Source organism: Ursus arctos, unplaced genomic scaffold (assembly GCF_023065955.2).
Source record: "Ursus arctos isolate Adak ecotype North America unplaced genomic scaffold, UrsArc2.0 scaffold_24, whole genome shotgun sequence".
NCBI classification, from domain to species: domain Eukaryota; kingdom Metazoa; phylum Chordata; class Mammalia; order Carnivora; family Ursidae; genus Ursus; species Ursus arctos.
The window spans coordinates 45331914-45356832 of record NW_026622919.1 but is presented as its reverse complement, the minus strand read 5'-3'; the positions used below and the strand labels follow the sequence as shown (position 1 = coordinate 45356832).

Here is a 24919-nt window from a genome sequence, read left to right as displayed (position 1 = left end):
TATACTCTATGCACATCTCTACCCCTATATGGAGGGATATTTACTTAAGATCAGGATCTAGGTATTTTTGGGTCTCCTAGCTATAATTAGTAATAGTAAACTTTGTAATAGTGCCAGAATTCTACCATTACTTTTTTTTTAAGATTTTATTTTTAAGTAATCTCTGCACCCAACGTGGGGCCCAAACCCACGACCTTGAGATCAAGAGTCGCATGCTCCACCAGCTGAGCCGCCCAGCCCCGTCATTACTTTAAGAAAAGATTTAGTAAATGGAATCAAGGAAAACGTTGCATCACTTTAGGAAGAGTAGTTCTAAGACCAGAGTTCAGGAAGTAGCTGGATGCACCTAAGTAGACAATTCCCAACGTCAGTTAACTAACGTGACTGATTAATAGGAGGATATTTTGAAGAGTACATAAATAATAACACTGTCGTAGTAAGGTCATAGTGAAAGGTGAAAAATTGGGATGCTTGGGTGGCACAGTCTGTTAAGTGTCAGACTCTTGGTTTCAGCTCAGGTCGTGATCTCAGGGTTGTGAGGTCAAACCCCACCTTGGACTCTGCTGTCAGCGTGGATTCTCTCCCTCTCCCTCTGCCCCTCCTGCTCATGCTCTTGCTCTTTCTCAAGTAAATACATTAAAAAAAAAAAAAGGTGTAAAATTGCCTTTGTCACACCCTGTTCCATCTGAGCCCCTCCTTCGAAGCTGAGGTGAACTGGTTTAGCATATATCCTTCCAGGCTTTATTCTGTGCATTTATAAATATCCACATATATACATAAATAGTATATAGTTTTTTGGGGTTTTGTTTTCTTTTACATAAATAGAATCATATGTTCTGCCATTTGTGAGAATTTGTGACCATTTTCAAGGAACCAGTGTCAGAAAAAAAAATGTTGCTGCCAAATGTGGGTGGAGTGGATAGGGAGAGGTGACATCTTAGGTTAATGTGTCTGGGGAATTAATAACTTAAATTAGCATAGCTCTTTACAGTTTATAAAGAGCCCCTTTCAACTTTTTCCATGAGTGCAATTAAAGACGTTTTTGTAATTACTACACAATGCCAAAGCGCTTTCCAGAAGGACTCAGCCATGTCCCGTGGTCAGCAGTGTGACCATGTTCTGGGCTCTCTGTTTTTGCTTAGCTCGTTTGCTTGACAGGTGTATAGCCATAACTTTAGTTTACTTTGCTGGCAAGACTATGTATTTTCCTATGAAGTAAGATGAGCTTTCTTCCCCCTCTGTGCTTTACTTTTTCTCTCTTGTCTAGTTAAAATATGGCCCTGGTATTTTCTCATTAGCTCTTTGAACTGCACCATCTTCTGGGATAGAAGTAAGAGAAGTATTTTTCCCTCTGAACTCAGGAACCTCTGGGCAAGTGAGGGTGATTTGACTCAGCATTGGAGCAATGTGACTTCCAGAATGGGGGAACTGAGCCATACAAATTTGCTGGTAGGCATTAGGAAGCAGTAGTCCTTAGTAGTGGTCTGTCTAAAAGAGAAACTCTTCCTAAGCACCACAAAGAAGCCAGGACCCTGGTGCCAGCCTCCAGGAGAGCCAGCTGGAGGCTCTGCTCCTCGCTCTCCCACTACCCTGAAAAGAGGATCCTGGGACCTTATAGCCAGTCGATGTCCTCAGGGCAGCGTTGGGAGGGAGGTGGTTGAAGATGTGGTCTCTGGGGATGTCTCCTTTTCTGTCCAGGGCCTGGGAAAGGGGCCTGGACTTGCCCTGCCTAGAGCACTGGCAGATGTTCTCGGGCTCTTGGCCGAGTGTCCTACTCTGGGGTAATCTTTTTTCTCTTTAGAGCTGTGAGGTCAGAGATTAAGGTTGGTGTGCTGGGGTGGGAGAAAACATTGCTGAACCACTTTGATTCTCTGCAAAACTTTGAGATTTCATAGTCCAGGAAAAGGCTACCAGCCTGACTCCTGGCGTCCTACACCGGGGCTTGGGGTACTTTGCCCAGTGATGGACTCACTCTGTGGATCAGCTGGCTACTGAAGGACACTAGTACCTCTAGGTCAAGAGGTTTCTAACTTTTTTCTGTGCCATAGACCCCTTTGGTGGTCTGGTGAACCTAGGGACCCCTTTTCAGATTTTTTCCCAACATCGTATTATGAAGAATTGAATTTTGCAATTGTGAACACCTGTCTACCCACCATCTAGTTTCTTCCATTAACATTTTACACTAGGCTCATCTTATCACATATTTTCCCATTTATCCATCCATCAGCTTGTTTTCAAATACAATAAAAGTTTACAAATAACCAATTATATTGAAATACAATAATCAGAATATTTAAAAATCCTTATGGAGATTTATGTGCTTCTTTATTAAGGTGTTAAGGCAGCAGGTCCAATAACTACCCTTCTTTCAAAGTAGGGATGAACTTAAAATGTATTTTGAGATATCTGCAATAACTGTAACGTGGGAAGACAGCTGTGATTTCTATCGGTGCCAAGATATAGATATTGCTAATACTGCTACGGTTTGTTGCCTATGTTCATAATTAAAGGAAATGTTAAATTTCGGTTAAAGAGCAGGAAAAATATGTAACATATTTTCATCCAACTTCACAGCACTCCTGCGTTATATATTCTGGTCCATTTAAGAAAAGCAGTGTCCCACCCCGGGCTTTGTACTTTTGCAGCTAATCTCAATGGTCACTCTGTTTTATGGAGGAAGAAACAACCCCACAGGTCCAGTATATAGCAGAGCTGCTGGAACAGCAGCAGATTTTTGGATCCCCAAATCTAATGATCTTTCCCATAAAAGCTTCCTGACAGACTTGGCAAGGCTGAGGTGAAAGCCCTGGGTAGAGAGGTGGTTTTCAGGGCACTATAGTTACAGGTGGAGTTCAGCATCTCAGGTTCCTTGGCCTTGTCCACTGAGGGCTCTTGATGCGCTAGTCCAGCTTGGGCCTGAAAATCTGCTTTCTTGGCAAGCACTCCAGGTGATTTTCATGCAAGAGTCACCCCCTGGAAGATACTAGTTGTGAGATCAGGGTCTGTCCATCCGATTATACTTTGTCAATGGATAGGCCTTAGCACAGACTTGGAGTCTTGATGACGAGGAAGTTGCTTCAGGAGACAAATTTAACTTAATGCTCTGGCAGAATTATCTCTGAACTCTTCTATGAATATGCACACAAAAATAAAGGCTTAGTCACTCTGTCCTCAGACACTTCAAATATGCAGACTAAAGGCCAGAGGCAGGGTGATCAGGAATCAATCCATCCTCCCTTTCTTCCTTCTTTCATTTCTGTCCCCCTCCCCTTCTCTTACTCCAAAGGCTCGATGACCACCGGCTTCATAAAGGCCCTGTGGTACAAAGAGTGGTAAAGGCCTTTCCGGCACTCAAAGTCCTATATGACAGATATGTACCGATGGTAACTCCCTAAATTGTACAGATCCTGTCCTTGGGAATCTGGAGAACTCGAGGGATTCTGGAAGTCTTCGTGAAGGAGGCAGACCCCTGGAAGCCATGGAGGACTGAAGGGAGACCGGCCATAGGCAAAGGCGTGGAGGTTGGAAAATGAAGGATGTGGTAAAGCCTGCGAGCCAATTCAGCTGAAGCAGAGTGCGCATAATGGGGCACGTGAGGCTGGAAAGCAGGTGGGGACAGTGATGGCGATAAAAAATAACCTAAGGAAGAATTGTGTATAAGGAGCTGTGGGAAGCCACAACTACCCACAGTGTATTTTTTATGCGAGGACTTCCTCTGCATTCTCATTTCACTGCTACTGTAGTTTTGTGAATCTGAGAGTGGAGAGGAGTGGAGGGGTTGGATGTGAGGAATTTCACAGAGACCGCGGGAGAAAGCAGTATAGGGAGCAGGGGAAAGAACAAGACAAGCTTGCTCGAAGACAGACGGTGTTAGAGCTCTTGACTTGAGCTTGAATCTCTATCCTTTTTGGTGCTCAGTGGACCAACATTTGACTCTACTCTTTTAAGTATTTGATATCTTTGTAGTTTTTCCCCAGGTTGCATTTTGAGAACTAAGTGATGAATAAAAACCCATCAGTTAAGATGGGTCACAGGAGCCACTGATGGACTCAGAAATGCTTCCCACAGAGAGGATCTTCCTTTTCCTGTTGACTGTATTGAAATGACATTAATAATGCATCTGCTACTTCTTAAATGGACCAATAATGTCTATTAATGGAATGTGTTTATCATAGCAGGACTGTCAGAGCAAAAGAAAAATTAAAGGATAAATTGTTTTGTGGGGCCTTTTGTGAAACCCTTTCCACACCATGCCTTCCCACTCTTGTCCCTTCTGTGCCATCCGGGATACTTAGGACTCTGAAGGAAGGCCAGGTCTGCAGATGGTCCTCAGGCCTTCCTTCTGTTGCTGTGACCCCCTTTGTGCCCCAGCACAGACTCAGATCTCCTCCCTCTAGGCTTTGCATGAACCCTCCTCTCCTTGGGCGCGGGAAGTAGAAACACATTCACTATGTGTAAGTAATATCTGAACCTCCAAGAACCATATTATTTTACGAAATTTGTGGGGTTTTTAATTTCTATTTGTCTTCTTTTAATTTTTTGGAGAACATTTTTTGGGTTTGTTAGCCTTCTCAGGCTAAAGGAAAAGCTTTAGTACTGGGGGAAACCCTGACCAGGGCTGGAGAGAAAAGGAGGAAACCAAGTGTCTTTGGAGGCCACGGGGTGACCAAGTGATACCTCCAAGCCTCTGTTGGAAGCACAGTGATGCTATTGGCCACTCTCATGCAGCCAGCCCATGGTTGCCCTCCTAGAAGCTCCCTCTCATCTCCTACAGAATGGGAGTTTTTCTTGATTATAATTCTCCTGCCTCTAAGCCTCCCTCTATTGCACCACACTTCCTCCCTTATAATCTCTATAATTCATCGGAGAAGGAAGAGAGAATGGTATGGGGAAAAGGTTGGCATCAGAGTCAGGAGGGCCTGCTTTCCACTGAGTAGAGAGTCTAACACATTTCTCTGGGGGGACATGTGGAGGCTCTGTCTGTTTCAATTTCAACACTTGAGAATCAACCATGTTGTTTTTTGTTTTTTGTTTTTTTAAGATTTACTTATTTATCCTAGAGAGAGAGCGCGCACAAGCAGGGGTAGGAACGTAGGGAGAGGGACAGAATCCTCAAGCGGACTCCCTGCTGAGCGCAGAGCCTGACGCAGGGCTCAATCCCAGGGCCCGGAGATCATGACCTGAGCAAAGTTAAGTCAGAGACTCATCCAGCTGAGCCGCCCAGGCACCCTGAGGGTCCGCCATATTTTTAACTAGAGATTGTCCCAGGACCCAGAGCAGACCAAGATGGTCACAGGACAATAGGCTTAAAATGTTGGCAGGTCTTAGGAGTAAGTGAGACGACATAAAAGGAAAAAAGGCCCATTAGAAATTCATTTTATAATTCCCCATCACTTTATTGCTGGTGCCTCAGGTCATTCAGCCAGGCAAAGTCTTGTGAACCAGATGAGAACGGATGAATTCACTCACTGCCAATCCTTCCTTCAGGTGGACAGCAGTCATTGTAATGAAGCATCATGTAGACTTCTCTGAGAGAGCAGAGGGAAGGGATGTGGTGGTGAGGCAAGGAGGGCTTTTGACTACTCTGAAGACGGGCCATTCAACCCTGACCCCGACCCAAGAAGTGAAGTTTCAAGACACTCAGTTCTTGGCATGCCAGGGTCCTTTCTGCCCCAGCAGCGGTGGGAGCTCCCACAGATGGTGCCCATTCTCTTGACTGACCCCTCGCTCCGATGTGGCACCACGAGAGAGTTTGTTGCCCTTTGAGGAGCCCTACATGACTGGGCCTCGGCAGTGGCCTCCCTCCACAGTGGCAGGGCCACTGTGTGAGCTACACGCTAACTGTCATCCAGAGAAGCCACAGGTTCTAAAGGACTGAGCCCTGAGGGGATGGCTGGGAGACCTAGGACTAACTTTAGCTTCTCGGGTGACCTAGGACCTTCTTCCATCAAATGTGTGATGGGATTGAGAGTTACCTCGGCTGGGATCACAGAGTGAGTCCCGTGAGTTGATGTGGAAACTGTAAAGCACTGTGCTCATGGCGACAGTGGACATGATTGCTTGGGCTGGGGAGCCAGAACACCCGGATTCAAATTCTGGCTCAGATGCTTACTAGAAACACATCTAGCCTCTTAGGGAAACATAAGGATAATGATTGTGCCAAGCACGTATGTGTTAGGGCTGTGATGATTAAATTGGCCCAGACACGTACTGCATTTAGAAGAAGGCTGAGCAAGGGCTGCACACTGAGACATCCTCACTGTGAAGATACTGGAGCAGGGTGCTTGGGGGCTCTTAAGACTGTGGAGATGGGGTTAGGTAGAAACTGTCACTCAAAAGCAATAGGCACTTTTCTTTTAAGTGGAGAATACATCTGAGTTTTGGAAACATCACTTAGAATTTTATGATAATGGAAATGTAAAAAGCATAGGCCCCTTCTCCCACTTCAGGTATATTGAGTGTTGAGCTGAAGTTGGGGTGGTGGCTGGCCTCCCATGTGGAGGTAGATTGCAGATACTTGGGTTCGCAGCTTTCCAGAAGCATTTTTCACAGCGTTTTGACCATGACCTCAGGAAGAAATACATTCCACATCATATGCACACACTCATACTGCAAACAACAGTTTCATGAAACTATGCCTACTCTTACTTCCTTAATAAGCATACTGATATTTCTCTCTCTCTCTCTTTTTGGAGGGGGGAGATATGCTCTTTGTAACCAGTAAGTAGATATCGTGACCCACTAATGGGTCTGGACCTAATAGTCTAAGAAGCTGCGCTATGGGGGAACCCACAGGAGGGGTCTGGCCTGACCCCAAGCGTGACCCTTTCCCCTCCAGTCCTCCCTCATGTGGTCCCTAAAGCTTTACAACAGTTCTGTCAGAAACTGCAGCCTGGTCTTGGCTGAGTCATGCGGGCTTCAGGAAGGGCTGCCCACGCTGGTGGGCGAATAAGAGCAGAGCCCCTTCTCTACAGCCAAAGTGGCAGTTAGGGTGAGCCCCACGCAGAGGACAGGGGCCCTTGCATCTCGGCCTTAGCAGCAGCACACAATACGCACTCAGTAAAGGACCGAGCAAGCAAGAACAGGGGAGAGGGCCCTGGACTGGGGCTAGTTGTAGGCTCTGCCCTATGACCCGAGAAATGAAGGCCTGGGTCTCTGGGGATCTCTCAGCAGAACAAACAGGCCAGGCCACAAAGCCTGGAACTCACTTTGGGGAGTGGAGAGACCCAATGTGGCACCATTCTAGACGCAGCGCATGCAAGGGTAAGTGGCCCTTTGGGGGCGGTGTTTTTCAGCCTCAAGCTCTTCTTCAGGCCAGATCTTGAGACCTTGAAAGGCTGCTTTCCTCGTGGGCTCAGGTTGATGGAATCTTCACAGGTGTGTTGTCACTCCATTGAGGCTGCCTCTCCCCCGAGTATTGGAGAGCCGTGTGAGAGGAGGGCTGAGGAAGAGACTGGTAGGAGAGTGAGGAAGGGAGGTCTGGTGATAAGTCCCAACCTTCCCCCCAGGATATCAGCTTCTAAAGTCCCCAGTCATGACTGGGACAGGGTGGCAGCTCCAAATCTCCCTGTTTAAAAAATCAGGGCTGAGTTTGTTCACTCACTTGACAAGTATGCATTGAGCTAACAAATGGCAGATACAGCAGTGGGCATCGGACACACAGATGTCCAAAGGCAAGGTCCCCATGCTCCCGGAGCTTATGGTCTTAGTGGGGGACACAGTCAATAAGTAAACAAGATCCTATCCAACAACGACAAGTGTTTTCAGGGAATAAGAAGGGGTAGTGGGATAGAAAGTGACTGGGGCGGGGGCCACTTTTGGGGGTGTAGTAATAAAAATACAGCTTTTGGGGGCGCCTGGGTGGCTCAGTCGTTAAGCGTCTGCCTTCGGCTCAGGGCGTGATCCCGGAGTTCTGGGATCGAGCCCCACGTCAGGCTCTTCCTCTGGGAGCCTGCTTCTTCCTCTCCCACTCCCCCTGCTTGTGTTCCCTCTCTCGCTGGCTGTCTCTGTCAAATAAATAAATAAAATCTTTTAAAAAAAAATACAGCTTTTGAGGAAATGGCATTTGAATTTGATGAAAAGATGCACAGATCTGTGCTTCCCAAATGACAGTTTGAGAGCAAAATACAGATCTCCAGACCCCATCCTAGACTTATGGAATAAAAATATCAGGGGCAGGGCACAGGGATTTGCATTTTTTTTCCAGATGACTCCCATGTGCACTAAAACTGGGCACCTACTGCCCAGTAGTTATACTTTTAGAAAGAGTCACCTTGGTGAACTTTTGGGACGCTTCCAACCCCTGGAGCCTGTGGTTCAGGGAAGGGAACTTCTAGGTGTGTGGAGGCCAGGGTCGAGAGGGGAGCAGGACTGCTTCTGGTCAGATGGCGGGGTGCAGAAACACGCGCGGCCTGCCTCTCTGTGGCCGACCCGAGTTCCACAACTGATCTCAGAGATGCCCTCCTTCATCCTAGGGCCCACTCCCTCTCAATTTCACCTGTTGTGAGGAGGGGCGCGGTTTTAGCACCCTGGATTAGGCCATCTTTTGCTCTGGGAACATTTCAGACAGTCGGTTTGAACTCTCTCCAGGCATACTTTGTGATTCTGCCTGCATCTCCACACCCCCAGCCCATCTGTCTGTCCTCCGTATGGTACATCTTCTGCTGCGGGCGCTGGGGCCCGCTTGGCAGCTGACTCCCTGGGAGCGGCTGGTTTTCAGCGACTTCATCACAGACGACACAGGAGCCCTGGATCAGGCAAGTCTCCAGTCTCTCAGCCTGTGTAGTGAGAATCAGGGACCCCCAGAGCAGGAAAAATCAAATCCGGGGTGCTTGCCTACAGATGCATTTCCTGTGCTGCTGGTCCCGCCTCCCCTGGCCTCAGTTTCCCCATTTATTCAATCTATTCAATCCCCACCCCAGGATTGCTTTGGGAGTAGAAAAAGTGGGGTTGCTTGAAAAGCGGCCCTTCCTACTCTCATCTCCTCGCCCCCGCTCCTCCCGCGCCCGGTTTCTGATTTCCGGCCGGGGGGCCTCCAGGGCGGCCCTGCGCCTCAGCAGTGCCCTCGTAGGCGTGTCATCGTCAGGGGAGGAGGAAGAGGGGGAGGCGGCGGCAAGGTCGCAGCTGAGTCCGGCGCCGCCACGCTCCACGCCTGTGCCCCGGCCCCCAGCGCCGCTTCCTCGGCCTCGCCAGCAGCCGCCCGCGCCTCCGCGCGCTCCCCGCGCCCCCCGCCCTGCGCGCCCCCCGCCCTGCGCGCCCGCCCGGCGACCCTGCGCGTTGGGGCCGCGCCCCCGGGAGCCGCAGCGCCCAGCTGCGGGAGGCCGGCGGGGAGCAGGGGGCGAGAGGCTCCCATGCGGCACCCGAGTGGCCGCGCGGGCCGCAGGCGCAGGTGAGACCGCGCCATGGGGCAGGCGGGCTGCAAGGGGCTGTCCCAGTCGCTGTTCGACTACAAGACCGAGAAGTATGTCATCGCCAAGAACAAGAAGGTGGGCCTGCTCTACCGGCTGCTGCAGGTCTCCATCCTGACCTACCTGGTGGTGTGAGTTCTCCCGGCGCTCTCGGGGGGTGGGGGAGGCTCCGGGCCGCAGGGAACTGGATGTGCGTTCCGGGGCTTGGGAAGGGGCTCTTGGGTGTAAGGGTGGCAGGTGAACAGGGAGCCCTCTGTTTCCCCACCGGCTCTGGAGGTGATGAGATGCGGGCAGGGACTTCAGCATTCCGCATTTATGAGGCTGTCCGTGGGCTGCTCATTCCTTCAGGCCTGAGCTCCGGCTGTTAGGGCCATGGGGGGGGGGGCAAAGATGCAGGGGGCTGGAGCCTCCCTGGTCCGCAGGCCCGGGCACCCAGTGGGTTATTTATAATCACCGAGCTCATGTGCCAAGCTCCTGGCTGGGGCAGCTCCTCAGCCTGGCATGTCCCAGCGCTCCCTTCTGTCAACTCACCCCACCCCTGGCTGGCCTCTCTGGTGTCCAGCTAGAGGTCCTGCCCAGAGGCCCTTAACCCGGCACCCAGCTGGACCGTCAGCCTCTCCTCTTCCCCCTCCCACCATCAGGGGAGGGAGCAGCTCCTTGGAGTTGCTCAGCCAAGCACCGGCCAGAGCCCTCACCCCAAGAAGGGAGGGAACAGGTGGAAGGAGGAAATGACACCAGATGAGTAGGAGGCTGATGTGTGCCTTTTACTGCCTCTGTGAATGCCTGCCATTGAGTCCCTCCTATTTCCTGGCTGGGGGAGGTGCAGATGCTTCTCCTGAGAGGGCCACCCTGACCTCGCTAGGAGGCCAAGTGCCCATGGAGCTTCATCTCTAAGGCACCTGAATGCCTCCGCCTAGGGGCCTTTGTGCATGCCTTCCTCAGCCGGGCGTGCCTTTACTCCTCTACTTGGTTAAAGCCCACTTGTCCTTCAGACCCAGGTTCTTGAAAAACTCCTCTGGTATATTCCATAGGGATCGTTTGCTTGTCTGGCTCCCGTCCAGTTTGGGGACACCATGAAGGCAGGCAGGGCCTGGCATCACCTAACTGCTTAGGAAGTAGGTGTGAAATGAATGAATGAATGCGTGTTGCTCCTTGGGCATTTGCTGAATGTTTCTGTCCAGCCTGGGCCCAGTGTGTCCCTGGTATAATGGCTGGTGGGCTCATTGTCACAGGCCTCTCAGGTTTCCTTGAGGACAGGAGAGTCTAGGGCCTAGGATGTAGCAGTCTGCCCCAGGGATGAAGAGGGTGGGTCCATCCTGGTTGGCACCTGTCATATGAAGACTCCTTACCAGCACACTGGGAGGTGCAGGGCACCCCTGCCACTCCTGCATGACCTCAGGCAGGCAGCTTCCTGCCCTCTCCTGGCCTCTGTTTTCTCAGCTTTCCCAGGGGGTTAACCTGGATGATTTCTAACCTTAACAGTAAACATCAACAATAGGCTGGTTAGAGCCCATTTTGAGCTCTTCCGTGGCCCCGCACTCACTGTGCTAAGCAATTTACATGTGCCATCTCATTAAAAAAATTTTTTTTAAATATTTCGACAAAATTTTAGACTTACAGAAAAGTTATAGGAGTAATACAAACTTTTCAAAACATCCTTCACCTAGATTCCCCAGATGTTAACATTTTATTACATTTGTGTTGTCCTTTCCCCTTTCTTTCTCCACATACACATGATGTGTATGCATATATGCAATTTTTTTCTGTTTAAGAGGAAGTTGCAGGGGCGCCTGGGTGGCTCAGCCAGCTGAGCATCTGGCTCTTGATTCCGGCTCAGGTCATGGTCTCCGGGTGTGAGATCTGGCCTGACGTTGGGCTCCCGGGTCAGCGGGGGTCTGCTTCTGCCCCCACTTGTACTCTCTCTCAAATAAATAAATAAATAAATAAATAAATAAATAAATAGCTCTTTTTTTTAAAAGAAGTAAGTTGCAAACATTATGCCCTTTTACTACTAAAGACTTCAGTGCATATTTCTTAAAACCAAGGAATTCTTTCATTTAACCAAGTACAGCTATGAAAATCAGGTAACTAACATTGAAACAATATTATTTTCTAACCTATGGACCTCTTGTGAATTGCTCTAATAATTACCTTTAATAGCAAAAAAAAAAAAAAGAAAAATCTGAACTCCTGCCTTGCATTCATTCATTTTGTCTTCTTAGTTTCCTTTAATCTTTAATTGTACCTGAGACTGTCTTTGTATTTCACGACACTGATGTGTTTTGGAAAGTACAGGATTTTTATTTTATTACAACTTTTTAATTGAAGTAAAATTCGCCTAGTATGTAATTCACCATTTCAACTATTTAAAATTATACAGTTCAGCGGTTTTTATACATTCACAATGTCGTACAACTATCACCACTATCTTATTTCAGAACATTTCCAATCATCCCCAAAAGAAACCCATATCTATTAGCAGTCAGTAGGAATCCTCCCCTACCCCCATCCCTTGGCGACCACTAATGTACTTTTTGTCTCTATAGATTTACCTCTTCTGGACAGTTCGTATAAATCAAATCATATGACATGTGGTCTTTTTTTGGTCTGGCTTCTTCTCATAATGTTTTCAAGGTTTATCCATGTTATGGCACGAATCGGTACTTGATTCCGTTTATAGCTGAATAATACCCACATGTTGTTTATCCATTCATCTGTTGTCAGGCATTTGGACTGTTTCTACTTTTTGGCTGTCACGAATAAGATTGCTAAGAACATTCACGTACACGTTTTTGTGTGGATATATGTTTTTAGCTCTCTTGGGTATATATTTTGGCAGGAAGTTGCTGGGTCAGCTACAGCAGCTGCACTATTTTACATTCCTATCAGTGAGTCCCAATTTCTCCGCATCCTCACCAACACTTGTTGTTTTCCTTTTTTGTGTGTTTTTGTTTTTTAATTGCAGCCATCTTCAGTGTGAAGTAATATCGCATTGTGGTTCTGATCCTCATTTCCGTGCTGACTCACGATGTTGAGCATCTTTTCATGGGCTTATTGGCTGGCCGTCTGTATGTCTTCTTTGGAGAAATGTCGACTCAAATCCTTGGGTTTTTTTAAATTGGGTTATTTGTCTTTTTCATTGTAGAGTTGTAGGAGTTCTTTATATATTCTGGGTACTAGACCCTGACCATATGATTTGCAGATATTTTTGCCCATTCTGTGTGTTATCTTTTCACTTTCTTGATAGTGTCCTTTGATGCACAAAAATTTTTAATTTTGATGAAGTTCCGCTTATCTATTTTTTTTTTTATTGCATGTGTTTTGGGTGTCAAAGAATGTAGGATTTGTACTGTCATTTTGTAGAAGCCCCTTAGTTTGGATTTGTCTGAGGTCTCTCGGTGAATAGTTTCAAGCTATGTGCCATCTCCTTTAACTGTCCTCACACCCCTGGAAGGAGGCACTGCTACCACTGTGTTAACTCCCGGAGTTCATTGCTTTTCCTGAGGTCACATCACCGGTGCATGGGTGAGCAGGTTTTGGCCCAGCCTTGGCCATCTTCGGGGCCTCAGGCCCTGGAAGCAGCTGTCTCCCTGTTCTGGGATTGCTTGTCACCTCTGCTGCTTGCAGAACCAGGTTTTAGGCAGCGGTGGAGTTATGACCCAGGAGCTGGTGGAAAAGGTGAAGCCCCTGGGGAAAATTCCCTGAGGACAGCAATGAGGCTGATGCCCACCTGTCGCCCCTTTCCCTGCAGTTGGGTGTTCCTGGTGAAGAAGGGTTACCAAGACACGGACACCTCCCTGCAGAGCAGCATTGTCACCAAGGTCAAGGGTGTGACCTTCACCAACACATCTGAGCTCGGGGAGCGGCTTTGGGATGTTGCCGACTACGTCATCCCACCCCAGGTCTGAGTCCCACATAGGACTGGGGCTTGGGCTAGCAGGCCTGGCTCGGGGAGGGTCACATAGGAAGCTGCTCAAGTAACTAGGGACTCCCTTGGCCCAGGACAGCTGCCAGGGTTTGCAGGTGGAGACCCTGCCCATATCCCAACCACACCGACCCCCTGCCCTCCTTGACTGTGCCTATGGGACCACGCCCTTCCCAATAAACCCTGAGCCTGTAGAAACCAAATGGGGCTCCAAGAACGTTCAGGTCAGTGTGAGTCAGAGTGACCTGGCACAGAGAACCCCTTCCTTGTATTAGCCACTGGCTGCCCTTGAGAATGGCTCCCTGGCTGGGTCACAATGGGCCTGGGCCAGGGCCTTGGCCACCCTGTCTGGGCCTCTTCTCCCAGATCTGGGCTGGGATCCCAGGGACTGAGGTCAGAATAGGAATTTGTGGAGAGGGCGGTTTGGGATTGTGGGCCTGAAAGGGACTTACCTAAGGATGTCTACTCAGAGACTTCAAAGTCAGTGGGGACATAGGTAGGATCCACTGATTTTGTGGCCCCGTTGTCCTCAACACCCATGCGGAGACGCAACCCCTGCCAGGAAGCCCTGGGAAGGAGGGTCCCCAAGAGGGCAGGAGGATGTCCCTCAACTCCTCTCTGGCTCCTCAGGGAGAGAACGTCTTCTTCGTGGTCACCAACTTGATCGTGACCCCCAACCAGCGGCAGGACACCTGTGCTGAGGTTTGATGTGCTGCAGAAAGTGGGGGAGGGGGTGGAAGAGTGTCCAGCAGTGGTTGGGGGTCTGCCCCTCTCCTGAAGCAGGGGTTTCTACCCCGTCCAAGTGCCCCAGGGGATGTGTGTACCACAGCATGTCCCTGCATTGTTTGGGGGGGAGGCAGGTTCTCAAAGGGTGTGTGGCCCCCCAGGGGAGGAACCCCTGTCCTAATTCCTGGGGCGGGACCTGGTTCTGAACTGGGGCACCTGAGGGCAATTCTTCCACCCCGGTGCCCTTTCTTTCTGGCAGAGTGAAAGCATTCCGGATGCCTGGTGCTACACAGACAGGGACTGTCCTCCTGGGGAGCCTGTTGTAGCTGGAAACGGTGAGGCCTGGAATGGCCAGGGCTGGGAGCAAAGTGGGGGACGGAGCCGGGAGACTTCTAGCATTGTCTCTGTTCCAATCCCGCAGGAGTGAAGACTGGCCGCTGCCTGCGGGTGGGGAGCATGCAGAGGGGCACCTGTGAGATCTTCGCCTGGTGCCCAGTGGAGACAAAGTCCAGGCCAGCGTGAGTGGCTCTGGCCTCAGGACCCTGAGAGCTACCTGGGCAGTGAGTGGGTTGCAGCCCGATGGTGGAGACATGTTTACTCTGAGATCCTCTTTCTGAGGACACCCTGCAAAGCCCTAGGACCACTGCAAATTAATGGTCCTTGACAAAGGCTCCAGGGGATCCAGGGAGCAGGCAGGCCTCAGACCTGCCACAGGCCTGGGGGATATACAGAGGGAGCTGGGGCAGGGCCTCCTGGACAGGCTGTCCTGGCTTCGTTTTCAGGAAGCCACTCCTGGGCAAGGCTGAAGACTTCACCGTTTACATAAAGAACTTCATTCGTTTCCCCAAGTTCAACTTCTCCAAGTACGTGGGACTCGGTTACTGGGGATCCAGGGCCTGCGTCCTGCCTCCTTGTCCCTGTGCATGGGCCTGTGTGCGTGGTGTGTGACATCCGTGTGTGAGTGAACCACTGGGTGATGCCGGAGCACTGCTTCCCCTTGCTCTGGGAGTGGGGTTCGGTCCTTGAATGCAATAGGTTGTTGGGGGGTGCTGAGGGGGAGGAGTCAGCACTTGGGTCGAGGCTAAAGTCAGGGACTTAGCCTGGGCCAGGTAGAGGCGCAGCGATTCCTGGGTCAGGCTGTCTCCGGCCTGGGAATGGCCAGTCTCAGCTTCATTTCATTGTCTGTTCATGGCCTCCATGCAGGACCAATGTGCTGGACACCAAAGACCGAGCTTTCCTGAAGTCCTGTCAGTTTGGCCCCAAGAACCCCTACTGCCCCATCTTCCGACTGGGGTCTGTGGTCAGCTGGACGGGGAGCAACTTCCAGGAGATAGCCCTGCAGGTGGGTGGTGTGCACTCAGGGAGCCGTGCCTGGGGGCCTGGGGGCCTAAGAGCTCTGGGTCTGGGCTCTATCACGAAGAGGGTGGTGAACAGGGGGACCCATGGGGTGGGATGGGCAAAGTCCCCTGTCCCAAGGACTCACTGTCTTCAGAATTAGCTATGACGCACCGCCTGTCAGAACTCAGGCACTCAGTGGGAGACATGCTGTGCACCTGCTGTTTGGTTCTCAGTCTTTGGGGCATCTGCTGAAATTGAGCCAGAAGGAGCCCCGTTGGCACATCCCGGCTCTTGTGTGAGGTGCCCCTTCCATTGTAGGTGCTCGCTCATAGAAGCATGAAACGGGGGTTCTGGGATTGGGCGCTCTTGGTGACGTGGTTTTCTCAGCCACTCCAAAGGGGGGGTTAGGACCCTGGAACTTCCACCTTCTTCCTGGAAGGATGCTCCAGGGGGGCTGACCCTTGGCCTGAGTACTTTCCCCGTCTTGTCCAGCTCCCTGTGAGGACCTGGTCTGTGCCTTCCGTCCACCTCCACAAAGTCCTGTGCACTGATTCTTGTCTCTTCATCAGGGTGGTGTGATAGGAATTCAGATTGAATGGGATTGTGATCTTGATAAAGCTCCTTCTGAATGCAACCCTCACTATTCCTTTAGCCGTCTGGACAACAAATTTTCAGAAAACTCAATTTCCTCTGGGTACAATTTCAGGTAACTGGGGCTAGACTTACTGTCCTGTTACCCTGTCCACATTTTGTCCTCTTCTGGGTGCCAGCACTCTGACACCCCTTACTGGGGGTGGATATTAGAGTGGGAGGTATAAGGAGAAAGAGCTGAGGAGAGGTGAGGGATGACAGGTGGGAGCATCGCTGGGAGTGGAGAGAAGTTTCTGTCACCCTGTGGGCTCACCAGGAAGCTGAGGCTTGGCTTCTTAGCCGGGCCACCTCCCTCAGTGCTTTGGTGGCCCTGGGTTGGTCCAGCATATAATGGGAAAGCCCTTGCCTTAGGGAATATCTGTAAGGATTTCAAAGATCTGGATGAATCTTTACTGTGTGTTAGCAAGTGGGTCTATAACCTCCCCCAGGGTCTTGGGGGGTGCTTATAAATCTCCAAAGCAGCCACGTAGGTGTTGCCAAGCAGGGAAGGTCTCCCCTAGGTTTGCCAAATATTACCGAGATGGAGCTGGAGTGGAGTTCCGCACCCTGATGAAAGCCTATGGGATCCGCTTTGATGTGATGGTGAATGGCAAGGTGTGTGCGGCGTATCTGGCATCCTGAGGCTGGGCAGGGCCGGCGGGGGCATGTTGGGTCCCTAGGAAGCCGACTGGCCACCCGTCCGTGTTCACCTGCTGTGTGTGTCTGCACTACAGGCAGGGAAGTTCAGCATCATCCCCACGATCATCAACATCGGCTCCGGGGTGGCGCTCATGGGTGCTGTGAGTACTCCCCCCTTCACCTTTCCCCTCTGAGCACTGGGGGGGTAGGGGGGAACTGCTCGGGAGGTGCTGTCCTGATGCTTCCAAGAGAACAAGAGCAGGCGAGGTCGGTGGGATGCAGGTCAGGCTTTCTGGGACCTGCCAGCAGCCCCCCGGTGGCAGCGACTGCCTAAGTGTCCATGTCCGGAGCCAGAGAGACATGTGCCTGGAGCTCTGCAGCTGGGGATGGGGCTGGGCTTCCCTGGGATCCTAGGTCAGTCCCTGAACTTCCGAAGCCTCATCTCTACTGCTGCTAGAAGGAGGCAGGACCCAGCTATATACAGCATTGCTTGGCTGTGGCTCTGCTGACATTTTGGGCCAGATAATTCTTTCTCGTAGGGCCTCTGCGCACACCGTAGGATCTTTAACACATCGCACTAGATACCTGTCTCGCTAAACCCTTCTTCCCCAGTTGCGACAACCAAAAATGACTCCAGAAATTGCCTGTCGCCTTGGGGAACAAAATCGCCGCCAGTTTAAAGTCACAGGGCTGAAAGCTGCGCAGCAGGGAAGTTGGGCTGTAGCCCTTCCTTGGGTCTGTCCCTTCAGCTGGGCCCAGAGGGGCTCACAGGAGAGGAAGGAGTTGCTGGAGGGTAGGCAAAGGTTGCCTCCGAATCTCTTGTCATGCCCCCTCGTTCTTCTGGAAGTTTTTTTTAAAGACGTGGGAGCTGTCAGTGAGTGGCTCGTGCCCATCCCAGGGAGCTCCTTGTCAAGGTTTCTGGCAGCCTCGTCCTCTCTGCCCTCTCTGCCCTGTGGGAGGCTTCTGGCAGGACCTAGGGTGGACTTTTTACTGAGACCAGGGGAACTGTGTAACAGTATCAGTGAGTAACAGGATGCAACGAGGCCATTCTCCTGAGAGGTGGTAGATGGAAGTGAGTCCCCAGTGATTCCTCTTTCCTGCAAACAACCGTTGTTAGGGAGCCCTGCACGTTTGCTTCTGTGACTTTCTAGAGCGGGACCACTGTCAGTCATTACTTCCTTATGCTGTGGGTAAGTCAGAACACAAGGGCGTGGGCCCATACCTGTGAAATAAAGGTAATGGGAAAAGTGGTGTAGATGCTGGGTTGGGGGGAGGGCTGTTCTCTGTGGAACAAGGAAGTGATGAATAACATTTTGGGCATCTCGGTGGGGAGGGGGAAGAGTCGTGCAGTACCCAGAGTCAGAGGCCGGGGTTCAGCTATGAGCCGGTGCCACAGCCCCCAACCCCCTCACCCCCTCCTCAGCGCTGCAGGACACATCCCCTCCCCTCGGGGCTGCGGGTGGAGTGGCCCTCTGGTGGAGGAGACGGGCATTTGCAGCATGCGCTCTGGTCTGAGGCTCCTGTGAACGGAGCAGGTGGGGGCAGGGGGGTCCATCTGGTTAGCTCTGTCCTCATCCATCTTTCCTTGATCACCCCTGTCGGCCTTGTTCTTCAGATCCCCTCCAACCCACCTCTTAACAGTGACTAGCGAAGGGGCCAACCTAAATTTCTAAAATGCCACAGTTCTGACTGTGTCCTGCCCCTGTTCAAGGCCCTTCAGTGTCTTTGCCTAAGGGATTAGGACCAAGGCTTCAAAGGCATTGTGAAAAAAATCTACCAGCTGATCCCATCCCACCTCTCCAGAAGTGTGTCTCCCTTTGCGACACAGGCCCTGTGGAATTTCCTTTGCTACCTGTGCCATGCCCTTCCTGGGCTTGCTTGTGTTTGGTTTTGTTTTGTTTTTTCTTTTTCTTTTTTTTCTTTTCTCTTTTCCTCTCCTCTCCTCCCTTCCCCTCTGCTCTTCTTCTCTTCTCTTCTCTTTTCTTTCTTCTTCTTCTTCTTCTTCTTCTTCTTCTTCTTTTTTTTTTTTTTTTTTTTTGCCTTGTATAAACTCCATTCAACCCTCAAGACAGCCCAGATATCCGTCCCCAGGTTGAGTAAAGTCCTGTCTTCTCTCTGCTTCCTTGCTCCTGTCCTCATCATAGGATATGTCACTGTCATAATTTACATGCTCGTCGCCTGCACCAGAGGGACAGTCCCCACAGGGTCTCATTGTCTTAATCCTCCTGCATCCCAGTGAAGCTCCTGGCACATGGTGAGTGCTCAGCAGACATTCACCGAAGACATGATTGAAGGGGGTCAGGGTAGTGCAGGGGGTGCTTGGCCTGATAGAGCAGATGGGCCCCAGGCTAACTTTGGCTCTACCGTGGACTAGCTTGGTGGCCTTTGACAAAGGTGCCTCTTGCTGAGCGCAGTTTCCTCCTCCGTTAGTTGGGGACAATGATGCCCCTTAAGGGTTAGTGCAAGATCAGACAGGATGTACTATGTGTCAAGTAGCAGGGTGGTCTGGAAGTCTAGGGTTCTGAGTCAGGAACCCCAACCCTTTTGCTGCAGGGGGCTTTCTTCTGTGACCTGGTACTCATCTACTTCATCAAGAAGAGCCACTTTTACCGGGACAAGAAGTACGAGGAAGTGAGGTCAGTGACGCTTCCTCCGCCCTTGTGGGGCCCCCTTGATCAGCCTCCCCCCCCCCACCCCGCCCCTGGCCTAGAAACTTTACCCTGGTTGGATGGTGGTGCTTGGGGTGTGGAGGGAGGCAGGGCTGAAGCACTGGGAGCTCCCCTGGAAGGGCCGCAGAAGGTGGACTGTTTTGAGAACATGCTTTACAGAACTGGCTGCTGCCAGAAGAGCTGGCAGCACAAAAGGCCTGCCTAGGCCACTGGCAGGAGACTTAGCTTCCAGGCCTGACTCTGCCACTGCCTGCCATGTGACTTCGGACAAGTCCCAGGCTTCCTTGGGCCTCAGTTTCTCTCTCTGCGAGCCCTCTAGCACTTACACTTTAGGATTCTTGGACATGGTAGTCCTTGTGGACTGGGGTTGAGGGAAGCTGGAGTGGTAAGGGAAGAAAAAGACGGATTCCTTGTTTTTTACTGTGGGGGGTCTATTTCCAGGCTCTTCCGGGCCCTGAGCTTGGTGCTGTGCGATGTGTGTATTCACAGCAGCAGAGCACTGTGGAAGTGGGAAATCCTGATGCTTGTGGGCAGATAGGAAGGGGAAGGGGGGCTCTGGCCCAGCTATTCTGGAGGAGCTGGGACCAGAAGGGGGAATGCAGATGGTGGGCTCCAGATGGGCACCTGGGCACTCCCTGTACCCCACCCCAATGCCTCATTCCCCGGATTGAACCAGGCCTGAGTCAGGCTGAGCCCTTAGCCCTGACCCTGATGGAGCCCTCATCGCACCCCCCGCCCCACCGTGAGCTGCTGGAGGAAGAGGGGTGCTCCCCCCGCCGCCCGCTGGCCTTTGCAGGCCGGGGTTAACTGGGTCCTGTCCTGCCCAGAATCCTACGGGTCCTCCCTGGGCTTGCGGAGTCCTCGCAGCAGGGCGGGACCCCAGAGGCAGAGGACGCCGAGCAGCCTGAGGCGCGTCACGGAGGTGGCAGCCAGAAGGGAAATGGCTGCACGAGCCAGCAGCTCCTTGAGCCCGCCAGGTGAGGGCTGCAGGGAGAGGACCTGAGAATGAGCCTTGCAGAGACAGCTTAGCCCTCTCCTTTGCTCCCTGCTCCAGGGTGACCTGGCTACCAGGCAGGATGTCCAGGACCCTGGAAAGCCCATCCACGCTGGACTTTGTGGGGAGGGGGTGCTGTAGCCCCTCCATTTTGTCTGTTACTTCCCCCATGCCCCTAAGTCACCACAAAGCAGCCTGCTTGCTATGCTACCCCAGCATTAAGACAACAGCAGTTCTACCGTTCACTGAGGCTTACTCTGCCTGGCACGTCTCTGAGCTCTTTGTATGTATGAACTTGTTTCAGCAATGTAATGAAGTGGACACTAATAGTCCCTATTCGACTGATGAGGAGATGGAGGCAAGAAAGATGAAATAACTTGCTCAAGTCACACAGCTAATAAATGGCAGAGCTGGGATTTGAACGCAAGCTGTATGTCCCTAGATTCCAGTTCTTCTGCATTACGGTTTTCTGCCTTATCAGGCGCCCCCTTCCCCCGTTCCTCAGATGCCTTCCTTGCCTGTTGCTGTGGGAGGCTCTGGGTGCCCTCCGGGTGCCACCATCGTGGCTGCTGCTCGTTGCTGGTACAGCTCCGGAGACCGCAGCCCGAGCGTGCGCACGTGTCTGGGCTGTGGCCAGGGGCTCCGCCTCCCTGCCCTCTCTGTGAATGCTGTCTCCGCCGTGCTGCCCCGGGAGAGGCTGCTGTGGGGGGCTCTGCCTTTAGGGCGGCCGTCCCTGGTCACAGGGTTCCCAGTTGTCCTCTGTGTGCCCCCCCCCCCACAGGTCTGGCCACCTGGGCAACGGAAAGGTGAGTGTGGAGCCCCTACAGAACCTGCGGACCGTGGAGGCGTAGCCAGCGGTGCTGGCGGAGAGCAGACTGGATGAAGATGTTGGGGCCGAACCGCCTGCAGCTCTGGACTGAAAATGGTCTTTGTGTCTGCATGGGACAGGGGCTTCCAGGCACGGCCATCTCTTGGCACTTCCGGACCCTGCTACGGAGCTTTTTGTTGCGTGTGTTGCGTGTGGCTGGGGTAAGGGAGCCTCCTAGTGGCCTGAGTGGCTCAGATCTACAAGAGGAGGCCTTGGAGAGGCATGTGGGGGAAGGCCCAGGCTTGGGTGGTACTAGAGTGTTTTCATTTTTCTGAGAACCTAGTTCATTCATTCATTCACACGATGCACATTATTTGCTATTCCCTCTGCCCTATCCAAGAGATGCTTAAATGAGACGCTGACCTGGCCCTCAGGGAGGCGAGCCCATGTGTCATTCCCTCCAGAGCCAATAGACATCACAGTCAGCCTCAGCCACCCAGGCCTTCCTCCAGCCTCTAGCTGAGACTTTCACAAATCCTCGTCGAGAATGGTGGCTCCTCAGAGAAAGACTTCGGCCAACATCCAAGGGGACATTTGGCCGTGCCCTCAGGGATAAAACTTAAAGGTGGCCAAAGAGGCAACCAGGAAAGGACTGGACATGTAAGAAGGCAGCTGACCCTTGAGGGGAGAGGCAGCCTCTGAGGGCTTCCAGCCAAGGTGGGGAAGGGGAGGCAGGGAGGCCTCTGCTCCAGTCTTCCCGCCCAGTCTCAGAAAGCTTTGGGCATAGTGTCTCCCAAATGGGAGATCATCTGCCTGTGTCATTTGTCTCTTGCAGTTCTGTGCGGCTGCGTGTCCCTACGTGGCTTCCCTCACTTTCTCCTCAAAGGCTGGGTCTGAAGAGCTCCCACTTGGCAGGTGGAAGCTGTTGTTAATAGGGAGGCCCTCGGCCCTCACCCCTGCCTCTCCTTCCCACCCTACTCCGTCCACCCCCATGCTGCAGAACCCTGCTGCTTCCCCCCCCCCCAGTGGCTGTACAGCCCCACTACTTCAAGTGTGGCCCACGGACCAGTGGCATCCCCGGGGGGGCTTGTTGGAAATGGCAGTCGCTGGCCCCTCCCTTGTCCTACATCAGAACCTGTGTTTCAGCGGGATTCCTAGGGGATTCGTGTGAGCATTACTGTTTGAGAGCACTGGGTAGAGATAGACACTGCCTGGTTCCAAGGGAGGAGAAGGCCAGCTTTGACAGGTGGTGCCAATTTCTAGGTCAGACTGACACACATTGCACTTTCAGAGTAAGAGGATTCCACCCCGCTCCCACCCCGAGGAAAGTGGCAAGCTCAATGTATTTAAGTTAAAATATTTTGACTAGATATACGATTCAAAAACTAAAAGGTACAAAAGACTACAGACAGTGAAAAACTTCCCTCCCATCCCTGTTCCCCAAGGCAGCCTGTGTTACCCATTCCAAGAGGCTCTCCTGTTTTGCTGAGCATCTCCCTGGTTACTTGTGCCCTCACTTAGGAAATGAACTTTTCCTGATACCTGCGACATCAGACCGAGTCTCCTCTGTCAGAAAGGGACACGGTGGAGGTCACTTAAGTACCGGGCTGGGGAGTCGGCTAGCTCAATTCTTCTTCTCCCAGCGTCTGGAGTCCCTCTGTAAGCCCAACCTAGAACTCATCACTTGCTATTGTTGATCGCTCAGTAGCAAAGGCCTGCGGTGCTGTTTGCACAGCTACCCGGACACTAGAGAGCACCCTCTTTGGATGTGCTCCCTCGGGGCCTCCCTCAGGTCAGAAGCGTTTGGTTCTCCTCTGCACACAGAGGAGGGGGGACGCATCCTGCCACCGGGGCCTTTGGAGAGGTCAGAGGGACTTGCAAGAAGCTGTGCCACGGGGGCAAAGAAGCATGGTCCCCCAAACAGGAAGCTTGCTCCTTGTAGGGCAAGCAGCTCTCTCATTCTGGGTTGGTAACCTGTCAACAAGCCCACTTGCTCTCTGAATAGAAAGTGAAAAATCTGGGTGATCCACTGTGGTGTTCGCTTCCTCACTAAGGCACATCCTAGCACTTGATAATCTAGTGTGTTACTTTTATGTTTGGGAGGAAGTAAAAAGGGGAGGCGTCATGGCTGCTAGGAGTTAGTCTGGTTTCTTTGAACCTGTTTTTAGAATTGCTTTGCAGCAGCCACATCATAACTTAGGGGAAAGTTGTACTATTTGTCTTACACTGGGATGAAAATAGCTCCCTATAGTATTCATTCAATCCATAATGTCAGGTGTTGGACTAAATCTGGTGACACAGTTGTGAGAAACACAAAAACCGTCCCTGCCCAAGTGCTTACAGTCTAGGAGGAGGTGAACCTTAATCAATGGTCACGCCTCTGATCTCAAACTGAATTTTCAGTAAGGGATAGCCAGAGGTTTCCCCAAGGAAGTGACATATAAGCTAAAATCTGAAAGCACTCTAACTAGGTGATGGGGAACCACACGTGTAAAATAAACACCTTGACATGAGAAGGAGTAACTGAGGAACTGGATGGAGACAGTGTGACTGAATCTGGTTTTATGAGGCTTTCTTTCGATCAACTGACTTTAATTTTAAGGGTTGCCCCATTAAAGTACACTGTCACAGAGGACTTAGCTTCCAGTCCAGCCACACTTTCCAGGTGGCCTCCCCTACACATCATGGGTCCCATGTTCAGAAAAGCCCCCAGTGACCCCATTCCAGCTTCTGGATAGTGTTGCACACTGACAGTTTCCTTGCTTTGGCACAGCACCCCCCTTTTTTTTGCATAATCTCGGTGCATGAGTGGGAGGCTCATTAATCTTATAGAAACTGGCTTTCAGTTGGGCAGTGAAGTGAGAACCTGAGCCCCGCTTGGGAAAGCCCATTTCCTTCAGGGCACCAGTTGCCTCACCAGGAAGATGAGCATACCAGCCTCTCCAGAGCTCCTTTCCATGCTGACATTACAGGATCACCTGAACCATCTATGGCTACATTCAGGCCCTGGCCTAAAACCATCAACCTGGTATTTTCCTAATGATTAATTCCATGCCTTGGGAGTGCCATGATGCTGGCCAACAGGATTTGTAAACTGGGTGCTACTATCAAGGGGACCAGCCATTAAAGAGCCAAGTGTCCTCTACTCCTGATGCAGGGATCACCAGGACTGACCAGTCATGGCTGCCTTTTTGCTCCCACCACCCCCTCAGTTCTTCCTTTCTCAGTGCTATAAAGGGGGATCATGACTTCCCCCAGGTATCTGAGCACCCCAGCTAAGGACTACATTGCCCTGCAGAGTCCCTAAGTCACCCCACTTGGAATGGTATCTTGCATGTTTGAAAAGGGGCTCCACGTGATTGCAATCCATCCTCCTCCACCCAAGTGATGCAGCTTTCCTCAGAGCATACTCTCCAGTGGACCCTAGAGTACTGTCTCTTCAAAAGGCACACCATTCTTCAGGCTGTTTGTTTTCCCTTAGGCCGGTGCACACAATTAAAGGAGGAAAGATGGCAACCATTGTCTGGGACCTGCCCTATAAATGTATTCTGATATTTTTATTTGGTTATAAAACAATAAAAGGTTTTAACTTTAATGTATCCTGTTTTTTCCCCCCTCCATATCTTCTTGGTCACCCTGTGTTTTAGAGGAAAATGTAAGGAGAAAGTGAGACCAAAAGAGGCAGACACAGAAACAATCAGTGAGCAACAGATTATGTTCCCTATTGTCTTACAAAGAAATTCAAATGGAAGTAAGGAAACTCTTATGAACAAACATTAAAAG

General features: G+C 51.3%; 1 protein-coding gene and 1 long non-coding RNA gene across 5 annotated transcripts; one reads left to right on the top strand and one right to left on the bottom strand.

Annotated features, from left to right (window-relative positions):
* Positions 1 to 5375: 5375 nt before the first annotated feature.
* On the bottom strand, positions 5376 to 9949 carry LOC113269160 (uncharacterized). The gene is made up of 3 exons (XR_003321356.4): positions 9531 to 9949; positions 7209 to 7453; positions 5376 to 5528 (listed from the first exon to the last, which is right to left on the bottom strand). It is a non-coding gene; the product is annotated as an uncharacterized LOC113269160 (long non-coding RNA).
* P2RX5 (purinergic receptor P2X 5) lies at positions 9316 to 24728 on the top strand. Of its 4 annotated transcripts, none has more exons than XM_044390737.3 (13): positions 9316 to 9538; positions 13159 to 13309; positions 13963 to 14034; positions 14318 to 14393; positions 14480 to 14576; positions 14841 to 14921; positions 15262 to 15400; positions 15966 to 16102; positions 16548 to 16641; positions 16761 to 16826; positions 19219 to 19301; positions 20162 to 20311; positions 20633 to 21064. In XM_044390737.3, exons 1-13 carry the CDS (start codon positions 9402 to 9404, stop codon positions 20697 to 20699), a joined length of 1350 nt encoding a protein of 449 aa, XP_044246672.1. In that variant the 5' UTR covers positions 9316 to 9401; the 3' UTR covers positions 20700 to 21064. The 4 variants fall into 4 exon arrangements, with proteins under 4 accessions (XP_044246672.1, XP_026373678.1, XP_026373680.1 ...); XM_026517893.4 differs by lacking the exon at positions 20633 to 21064 and adding an exon at positions 21110 to 24728 and having other exon boundaries at positions 9317 to 9538; XM_044390738.3 differs by lacking the exon at positions 20633 to 21064 and adding an exon at positions 21110 to 24728 and having other exon boundaries at positions 9352 to 9485.
* Positions 24729 to 24919: the final 191 nt, after the last annotated feature.

What these genes read in the sequence shown, in the direction of transcription:
- P2RX5 (XM_026517893.4), top strand. Translation starts at nt 9,402, where the DNA reads ATGGGGCAGGCGGGCTGCAAGGGGCTGTCCCAGTCGCTGTTCGACTAC. An exon ending in GGCAGGACACCTGTGCTGAG is followed by an intron (nt 14,035 to 14,317) that starts GTTTGATGTGCT and finishes TCTTTCTGGCAG; the next exon opens with AGTGAAAGCATTCCGGATGC. An exon ending in TCCAGGAGATAGCCCTGCAG is followed by an intron (nt 15,401 to 15,965) that starts GTGGGTGGTGTG and finishes TCTCTTCATCAG; the next exon opens with GGTGGTGTGATAGGAATTCA.